At 36.4% G+C, this 10681-nt stretch overlaps 1 protein-coding gene across 5 annotated transcripts in view; it reads right to left on the bottom strand.

Annotated features, from left to right (window-relative positions):
* Positions 1-10681, bottom strand: part of Herc1 (HECT and RLD domain containing E3 ubiquitin protein ligase family member 1) — a 159282-nt gene that overhangs the window by 118447 nt on the left and 30154 nt on the right. For all 5 annotated transcript variants that reach the window (XM_029481107.1, XM_029481103.1, XM_029481105.1 and 2 more), the window contains exons 4-7: positions 6072-6266; positions 4408-4719; positions 1469-1565; positions 826-969 (exon numbers count right to left, since the gene is read on the bottom strand). In XM_029481107.1, the coding sequence (XP_029336967.1) occupies positions 826-969; positions 1469-1565; positions 4408-4719; positions 6072-6266 (748 nt within the window). The remainder of the gene's footprint in view (positions 1-825; positions 970-1468; positions 1566-4407; positions 4720-6071; positions 6267-10681) is intronic.

Raw genomic sequence — 10681 nt, 5'->3', positions numbered from 1 at the left:
AAAGAAAAGAAAGAAAAGAAAGAAAAGAAAGAAAAGAAAGAAAAGAAAGAAAAGAAAGAAAGAAAGAAAGAAAGAAAGAAAGAAAGAAAGAAAGGCAAAAGTTTGAGGGCAGCACGGTCTACATAGAAAGGGACCTCTTGCCTCAGCCTTGGAAATCTAGGAACAGCAAGAGAACACTATCACACCTGGTTAAAATTATCTAATTTTCAATACCTAGTATTGTTGATCTCTGTTTACACTGCTGACAGAGTAACAGTTACAGTGGGCAAAGATCTGCTCACTCATAAGGTAGGTTTCTTTTGTCTATCTTACTGACAGCCTTACTGTACTCCCACTTGGTTTGGGGCAGGGAGAAAAAAACACTGATTTTAACACTGAGGGAAACAAAACTACTAGGGGACATCTTGTTACTCAGCAATGAGAAACTTAAGTTATAAATTGTGCTACAGATAAATATAAGAGTACTCTGGGCCTTTTTAAAACTTTGTATAGGGACATATTTACTGATATCCATAAAATATTGCTATATTACAGCCAACAAATTATAAAATACATATAAGCTACACAGGCCTACTTTGGCTTTTAAAAAAAGACATGCATAATGCACATATATTTAGAAATCTGTCTACCAATGTGTTAACAATAGTTAAAGAACTATTGTAACAATGAAAGAAATAATTTACTTTTATGTCTGTTCATCTACATTTGAGATTTTCTATACGAGGTATACATACTTGAAAAGGATTTTTTTTTCTTCAATTTTTAAGGAAAAAAAAAAAAAAGCCCAAAGCTACCAATAGGTTTGTTTTTTTTTTTTCTACATACCATTGTCACCTCCTCCAAAAGACCACACAGTTCTTCCATCTTTGGACAAAGCAATTGTATGTGAACTTCCACAAGAAACCTCTCCTACATTGCTAATGTCTTTTACTAATGTTGGAATGTTACGGCTGTTACTGTCACCATGACCTTAGATAAAACACAGAAATAACGTTAACTCCTTTTCTCTAGGTCGTAATTTCACAAAAGTAATATGCTACCAGTTACTTTTAAATGGAATTAAGTACAAAAAAAGTGAATCCTCTCTACCTGCTCTACCAGTCTCCTAGGCTGCTCTCAACCTGGGGGCCACAGGCACATAGAGGACTTAGAACATTCAAGGTTTCTATCATAGCACTTACTCTAATGTGTCTAATATCCCATTCATGTCAACTTGTTTTCACCGACCAGTACATTCAAGTTCATAATGTTATGTTTCTTAGCTCTGAACCTCTACAGAGCCTGGTTATAATTCTTGGTTACATCTTAGATAATGCATCAAAATCTAGACAAAATTATCTATAGAAATATATCTGACTTTGAGTTTAAAACTAATAAAAATAAATGGCCTATGAACTTTGTGCTCACTGGTTCTTAGTAACAGATCATTTTTACTCTGTGAGAATAACCCCAAATTTTAAAAACTTACCTAATCTTCCAAAGTCTCCTTCACCCCAAGTATATAATTCACCATCCTCTGTGACAGCAGCACTATGTCTGTATCCAGCTGACACACAAACTACTACCTAAAATGCACATAAGTAAATCTGATAAGCATACCAATGCTAAAGCACATACACACAAGGACTTCAGGGGCTTTATTACTCAAAATTCATATAGAAGTTGTTAAGAGGACCAAGGGTACTGACTAAGCAATCACTTAAGTCCATGTTCTGCTTCCTGAGCCCTGAACCTTGGCTTTTACCCAAAGAAGAAAACAAGTTTTCTCAATTCGAAAAGAGACATTGTAATTAGCAAAGACATCAGTCGGATCACTAGCAGGATGCTACAGCATGAATCAAGTCTTTACTGAAGGAATTGGAGAGAGTACAACAAGAAACAATGACAACTTTTTAAACACAAGATTAACATAAAAACCTCTAGTAACTAACTCAAAAAATACTGGCTATTACTAATATAATTGGAATATAAACTCATATTAAACTTCTCACAGCCTTTTTGTCATCAAGAAATTATCTCTGATTAGTACAGTGGTTCTCAAACTTTCTAATGACTTGACCCTTTAATACAGTTTCTCATGCTGTTATGACCCCCAATCATAAAATTACTTTCATTGCTATTTTGTAACTAATTTTGCTACTGTTAAGACTTGTAATGTAAATGCATGTGTTTCTCCAATGGTAGGACCCGTGGAAAGCATGTGAAATCATCATGACACCCCAACAAAAGGGTTGCTACCCACAGTTGAGAACCACTGGATTAGTAGAATCAAAGAGTAAGGACATATTACAACATATCTTAGGGACCACTCATACCTTCTAATACTGATCAATATTATCTGCTAATTTTACAAAATCATACAGAAAAAGTCAGCACTAATAACTCCCTATCTTTTAAACCTCCAGAAATGAGAATTCACAGAGAAATTTAAATGTGAGACTCCATTTTTAAAATCTGAACACCTAATATATTATAAACACTGAAAAATTCTATGATTTTCATTAGTAAATTAATTTAAAATATTCTGTTATTTTTCCACCATGATATTTACACTATACTATTATAGAAAAGGGATATTGAAAAGAATATCAGTAAAACAATAGAATTAAGAAATATTAAAAGAACCAGAAAAAAATCACTTGGGAGGCAGAGGCAGGCGAATTTCTGAGTTCGAGGCCAGTGAGGCATGGCCTGCCTCACTATGCTCACTGCCTTCAAACTAGCAAGCCTAACTATCTTTATCTGGAATTACAGATTTCTGCGACTACACCCAACACACTCTGTACTTTGTCAAATATTTGCTGGTGTTTATAAAGTGTGATATTACAAAATCCATTGCTTTGGGTCTTATAACTTTGATGAGTAAGATAAAATACAACAAGTCATGGTTGTATAAAATTTATTTAATAGCCATTTTGAAAAATATCTCATGGTAGAAAAAATTATTATATGTACTCTGTTATAAAATTTTAAATCTTTTTTTTTTTAAAGATTTATTTATTTATTATATGTAAGTACACTGTAGCTGTCTTCAGACACTCCAGAAGAGGGAGTCAGATCTCGTTACGGATGGTTGTGAGCCACCATGTGGTTGCTGGGATTTGAACTCCTGACCTTCGGAAGAGCAGTCCGGTGCTCTTACCCACTGAGCCATCTCACCAGCCCCTAAAATTTTAAATCTTAAAACATAAAAACTCACATAAGCCTTGCTTCTGTAAAGAAAAGTCAAACAAAAATGAACACAAGTTCTGTTTCTAATGTCACCAATTATTTAAATAAGACTCCTGACAATCACTTAACCACTCTAGACTCCTCATCATTCAAGTACTAGAGAGATGGCTCAGTTCATAAAGTGTTTGTATGCAAACATGAGAACTAAGGTTTGGTCACCAGAACTTCATGTAAAAAGCCAAAAGTGGTAGAACATGTTCGTAATCTCCCAGCTAGAACTGCAGAGGCAAGACGACTCTGAGACTCAATGGGCAGCCACCTTAGCTTAATCAGTGAGACCCTGTCTCAAAAAAAAAAAAAAAAAAGTAGAAAGACTGAAGAGAGGGCTGGGCTGTCAAGTTTTTTGCTCCGGCAAAGGACCTGGGTTTATTTTCTAACACTTGCATGGTTCCAAGCAATCTAACACCCTCTTCCAGCCTCCTCAGGCATCAGGTATGCAAGCACATGCACATACGTGCGCGCGCACACACACACACACAGTACACAAACATGCATGCAGACATAATACCTAAATGCATAAAATAAATCTTGTGTTTTTTGTTTTTTTTTTTTTCCTTAAGACAAAGTTTCTCAATGTGGCCCTAGCTATCCTAGAGCCTACTCTATAGACCAGGCTGGCCTTGAGCTAAGAGAAACACCTGCCTCTGCCTCCCAAGTTCTGGGATTAAATGCAGGAACTACTTCAACCAACAAAATAATAAAAATAGATTTTTAAAATTTTAATTACAGGGAGGGGGCATGCACGTGTACATGCAGGTGACTACTGAGGCCAGAGACACTGATCCCCTGTGAGTTAGTATTACAGGGTAGCTGTGAGCCACCTGATGTGGGTGCTAGGAATAAAAACATGGATCTTCTAAAGAGCAGTATGCATGTTTAAGTACTGTGCCATCTCTCCATTCCCCAAAAATATTAATCTTAAAAAGTGGAATACTGTCCTAAAAACAACACACAAGGCTAACCTCACATGTCCCCACACACATATAAAAAACTTAAGTTGAAATAAAAAGAACTACAATTGAATGATGCATGTAAAAGTATTCTATAATCTATAAAATATACACAAGGTAAGACAAAGAGTGGTAGGCAAGAGGTAATTCAGAAAAGAATATATCAAAATCTGACGGATTTAGCCAATTACTACACTGCTATATTTGTTAAAACCAAAGTACGTACCTTTCCCTGTAGTGGGCCCTGGATAAGCTTGGGGTATTTCTGGGTTGAACTATTCCCATGTCCTAGTTTCCCATAGTCACCATCTCCCCAGCTGAAGACTTCACCTTCTGTAGTAAAAGCTAAAGTGTGACCATCAGAGCCTTTAGATGATGAAACTTTCTTAATAGACCGGTGAGGCTCAAAAGTTAACTTTTTTAAGGTAGACTGATTATTGGAATCTCCGAGGCCCAGTCTCCCATAGCTGCCTTTACCACAAGCTCTGACAGAGCCATCTGTAGAAATGACAAAAGTGCAATACTGTCCAGCTTCAATCTATAAAAGAACACCAGAATCTTAAGTTAGAAAATGCTTTGAGAGAGTCAAAAAATAAAACTTCAGGTCAGGTTCATCAAAAAGGCAGAAAGGAAATCATTAAGAGCAGAAAATGTCATGATCCTACATAGAAAGCAGTAAGCCGAAAACATCAATGACATTTTCAGAATAACCTCATGCTCAGTGTAAATTCATGTATCCTTTAAGATTATCTACCAGACAAAACTGAAACAACTGGAGCTGGAGAGACGGCTCAGGGTTAAGAGCCCTGGCTGCTCGTCCAGAGGTTCTGGGTGTGATTCCCAGCACCACAATGCTCTTTAACTTCAGCTCCAGGGAACCCAACATCCTCTTCTGGCTTCCACAGGCACTATATTTACATGATACACAGACACTTGTGTATGCAGGTAAAACATCTATACACATAAAATTAAATAAACAAAATCTCAAAAAAAAAAAAAATCTAAAGAACTAAAACAAATGTCCTCGTCACAATTAGAGAAGGAAAAACATTTCTATAAATGTTAGGTCCATTAAAGCAAGAATCATTTAGATTAAAAACATGTATGTATGTATGTATGTGTATGTATATATACATGTATTTTTTTCATACTCATGATGAAAAAATATAATTTAATGAAAATAAAATATAAAGCTTTACCTTGGACTACAAATATAAAAAAGGGGGAAAAAAGAAAAACCAAAACTTGATAATAAGAAAATAAAATGCTGCTGGGAGGTGGTGGCACACGCCTTTAATCCCAGCACTTGGGAGGCAGAGGCAGGCAGATTTCTGAGTTCGAAGCCAGCCTGGTCTACAGAGTGAGTTCCAGGACAGCCAGGGCTACGCAGAGAAACCCTCTTTTGTAAAGCCAAAAAAAAAAAAAAAAAGAAAAGAAAATTTACTTGTGTGGGATACAAAAATAAAGCCTGCTACCATTAATTAGGCTTTTTACATTTTTATTTATATATTTTCAGTTTTTGGTATTTTGAAATAGGGTCTCATTTTGTAGTGCTGGTTGGCCTGGAACTCATAATATAGATCAGGCCTCTGCCTCGTGAGTACTGGCATTAAAGATTTTTACCATTATACACTGCTTCATTAGGCTTTTTTAAAAATCTAGGTCCCGATTTATTATTTTGAACATAGAAATGGTATCAAAGATATGACATGCCAAAAATGCATTTTCTGTTAAAATGAAAAACCGATGTGATATAAAAATATCATAGATAAGAAATGTTCAATCAAGGATTTTTATTCATTGAAAAATATACTCAACATAACTTAAGGCACAAAAGTGTATATAAATACCCCATTATCTACCAGTTCACAAAGAATACAGAGAACTTACGGTCTGAGCATCAGAGAAACTAGGAGCCAGTTTGGGTTGTAGTATTTTCTCCTGTGTGCCTTCTACCAACTGATGGCTGCTGTTGCTGCCCCAAACATATACCTCACAGGTTTCAGAAACAATGGGAGCATCACCAGTCTGAATGCTATCTGGGCTAGCACATGTTCTTGAATAGTCAGAAGCCATTCTGCAAACCTATTAAAAATTCAAATGCACACACACACAAAAATAACCAATACACTTAGTCTAGTTTTAGATATTCTCTGAAATTACTGTCTTAACTTCTAATACTCTAAGCTACCCACATCTAGCTTTAAAGATAGAGAGCTAAAATATTAATTAGCACAGAGTAAATAACTAAGGTAGGAATAAGGACATATATAATCAAGCCACTTTAAATAAAATGTTTTCACATACAAACTTCACAGAAAATCAAAGTTCATAAAGACAAAGTAGGAAGAAAACATCACTAATAATCTTGTTACCTTTACATAGTAAATGTTACCTCTTTTCATATGCACATTCTTTAATAGTAATTAAAAACTGACAAATGTCAAAACAATAACGCAAAATTTTCTGCCTACTCTTGATGCTTAAATAGACAATATTCCATGTAATGTTAAATCACAATTAACTACTTTTTTCTAATAAATATTTAAATCACTTATCTTTGTTATATAGACCATTTACTGACCAGGCATGGTGGTGTATCTCTTTAAGCCCAGCACTTGGGAGTCAGAAGTAGGTGAGTTTCAGGACAGCCAGGGCTACACATTGAGGTCTTGTCTCAAAATTATATACATATGCTACTATATTTTATCCCAAAGCATAGGAACCAAGGTGATACTCTGACTCCTTGAACCAAGGAAGGGATCTATGTCAGAATATTAGTCTCACTGCAAACACACTAACACAATATTAAGGTTCAAAGAATTTTACAAATTGATGTTACAGGAAAGAAGAATGCCATATTCTATCGGTAGAGCTAAATTAATCCTTGTAACTACATATTTCCATATTTTCTGATATCAACTAAGTTTTACACAACTGTTTCCTATTAACACACAAAACCTCAATACAAACAACATATTAAAACTATGACTGGGGGCTGGAGAGATGGTCAGCAGTTAAAAGCACTGGCTGCTCTCCCAGAGGTCCTGTGTTCAATTCCCAGCAACCACATGGTGGCTGACAACCATCTGTAATGGGATCCCATGCCCTCTTCTGGTGTGTCTGAAGAGAGCAATGGTGTGTACTCATACATTCATTAAATAAATAAATATTTAAGAAGAAAAAAAACTATGACTGTAATTATTGTCAATTTGTGGTTTAAAGGGTTTTTTTTAACATAAGTAAAACAGAAAAATCTTAAAGAGGTAATGTTTTTGTCAGCATATTAAACAGGAAGAGACAGAAGAATTTTACTCAGAACCTTTAACTATAATGCAAAGTAATAGAGTAAGTATGTCTGACAAGGTTTTCCTAGTGAACATCAGGACACGGAACTACCTGTCAATGAATCTGAAACTTCACTGAAGACAAAAGAAGGATGGTGGTAGCAAGAGAGTGAAATTTATCATTCATAGACCTAGTATTGTAACAAGGTCCTTCCTCTTTTCTCAAAAAAGAAAAAAAAAAAGAAGAAAAAGAAAACAATACTAATGAGATTTAAAAGCACAGTTTTAAAGTAAAAGTAAAGCTGGAAGGTGGTTGCTAAGTAGGACTCTGTAAAACTCAGATGGCAGAACCAGAGCACCACGGTTCTCAACACTCCAACTCTGCAGAGACTCGAGCTCCATTTAACATTCATAACAAACTACGTGTAGCTCCAAGAACCACAAAGTAGGTGATCACAGTGCACCACCAAATACACACAGCATTACCATTATAGAATCATTGCCATTTATTGAAATGGTTTTCCTTCTCCAATTATGAGGACATTTGTTTTATTTCTTTAGATTTTTTTTTTTTTGAGATTTTGTTTATTTATGTTCAATTCCAGTACAGCAGAAAGCAATGAAGGCCTGGCAGACAGCAGAACAAGAGAATCCTACAATAGCCAGTTGGGTACTCATTAGAAAGAATAGATTAATCTAAGAAAACTAGTCACACATTGGAGTAGTTCTGCCCTTTCCCACAACAAACAAGTCCAAGGGCTCCAGGACAATAAATACATTTTAAATGTCATGGGTTATCTAGCTCCTGTAATTTAAAAAGAAAGAAAAAAGAAAAAAGGAAAAAAAAAAAAAAACTAACCAGTCAGGATTCCCTCCCAGGAAGGAGCCCAATGTAAAGGACAAACTACTAGAGTGGATTCAAAAGTGCAGGGATAGGAACAGTGAAGAGAAGAGATGGAGAAGGAGAAGATAAAAGTGAGAAGAAAAGGCTGGGAAATGATTTTTTCAAATTATCATACAAGAATAGTAGAAAAGAAATCAAAAGAAAGAAAGAAGGAAAGAAAGAAAGAAAGAAAGAAAGAAAGAAAGAAAGAAAGAAAGAAAGAAAGAAAGAATCACACAACATGCTACCTTGAAACCCAATCCATTCTGAAGTTTCAGAAAAACTAATTTCACAGAAAAGTTAATAACAGAGTTCTGATGAACTTGAATACTTGGTCATAATGATGCCTGACTAATTCCAAGGCTCAAGGCACAGAGGCAGGAGGACAGTGAGGTTAAAGTCAACCTGAGTGATAGACCATGAAACAAAAAGAAAAAAGAAAAGAAACACAAGGTGAGAAGAGTGGGAGAAGGAAAGGAGAGAACACAGAGAAGAGGAGGAGGGGAGGCAGGAAGAAATGGGGGTGAGGGGGTGTCTTAGGGTTTTACTGCTGTGACCAGACACTATGACCAAGGCAAGTCTTATAAAAAACAACATTTAATTGGGGCTGGCTTACAGGTTCAGAGGTTCAGTCCATTATTATCAAGGTGGGAGCATGGCAGCATCCAGGCTGTCATGGCACAGGCAGAGCTGAGAGTTCTACGTCTTCATCCAAAGGCTGCTAGTGGAAGACTGACTTCCAGGCAACTAGGGTGAGGGTCTTAAGCCCACACCCACAGTGACACACCCATTCCAACCAAGTCACACCTATTCCAACAAGACCACACCTCCAGATGGTGCCACTCTCTGGTCCAAGAATATACAAACCATCACAGGGGTTAACAAAGATGGGATAAAGAAGGAGAGAAAGAAGACCATCCCTATAATAAAAACATGACAGAAAAAATGCACCCTTTGTAATCTATTCAAGCCAAAAAAGATAAAGAAAATCAAACAATATGTGAAAGAAAAGCACAAATCTGAATGAGAAATGCTAGCTCTAAATGGAGCTAACATATCACACCTCTCCAGCCAAAGCTTGGGTGTTCTCACTGTAGAAGAGACAGAAAGAATGTAAGGACCAGAGGTGCTAGATAACTTCAAGACAGGGCAGTTGCACATATGAACTCACATCACAGGGATTATGACAGTACGCATAAAACCTGCCCAACACAAACTAGACAAAAATCCCTGAATGGAGGGGAAGAGATAGGTATGAAACTCCACCTCTAGCTGAGGACCTAATGGCATTTGTTAGCTGCTAGGAGAGGGAGTCAGTTTTCTTTAATGGTGTCAACTATTAAATAGGTCAATCAAACTCCAAAGCAAGCCCCACTTCCAATAGTACTTGGGCAACACAAATTGGACTTTGTGGACTAAAATAAAGAGAAAAACTCAAAAATGGGTTGATCAGGGAAGTGAGGGTGAGGAGGGTAGATCTAGGAGGAGTTGGGAAGGAGTAAAATATCAAAATACACTGTATGATACTATCAAAGAATTAAAATTTTTTAAAAATTTTAAAGAAATAAAGTAGAAATTTTAAACATGAAATGTTTAAATGAAGGCCAAAGTAGAAGAAATGCAAGAGTAAAATAGTATGGGGCTAGAGGAATGCTTGGTAGTCAAGAGGACTTTCTAATCTTGTAGAGGACCAAAGTTTGGTTTCTAGTACCCACATTGTACCACTTGTAACTGCAGCTCCAGGGAACTGAGTGCCCTCCTCAGGTCTCTACAGGTACCACATACATGGCATATGTTCACACCACAAATACATACACAAATAAATAAAAATAAGTCTTTTTAAAGTTAACAAACAATGCCTTATGAGTAACAAAAAAAATAAAGACATTATAGAAATGAAAATAAACTTAAAATATTTTTTAATTTCAATAAAAGATGACAATGCAAGGCAAAAACTAACATACAAATAAGAGTTCCTCCCCAAAAAAAGAACCAAATACATTGGGCAGTAGTGGCACACGCCTTTGATCCCAGCACTTGGCAGACAGAGGCAGGCAGATCTCTTGGAGTTTCAGGCCAGCCTGGTCTAGTTCTAGGACAGCCAAAACCACAGAAAGAAACCCTGTCTCAAAAAACAAACAAACAAACAAACAAACAAACAACAACAAATAGGAAGGAAGGGAGGGGGGAAGAGAAAGAGGGAGGGAGGTGTTCGTCCTGCTACTGGTCCCTGAGTTACTTGGCGGGATATTGGGTTCCCTCCCCCTTCCTTTATAACTGAGTGTCTGGAAATAGTAAAATTGAGCTTTGATCAGGATGTTGTCTTAGCT

The sequence above is a fragment of the Mus caroli genome, chromosome 9 (assembly GCF_900094665.2).
Source record: "Mus caroli chromosome 9, CAROLI_EIJ_v1.1, whole genome shotgun sequence".
Taxonomy (NCBI): Eukaryota; Metazoa; Chordata; class Mammalia; order Rodentia; family Muridae; genus Mus; species Mus caroli.
This window is presented reverse-complemented; position numbering and strand designations above follow the sequence as displayed.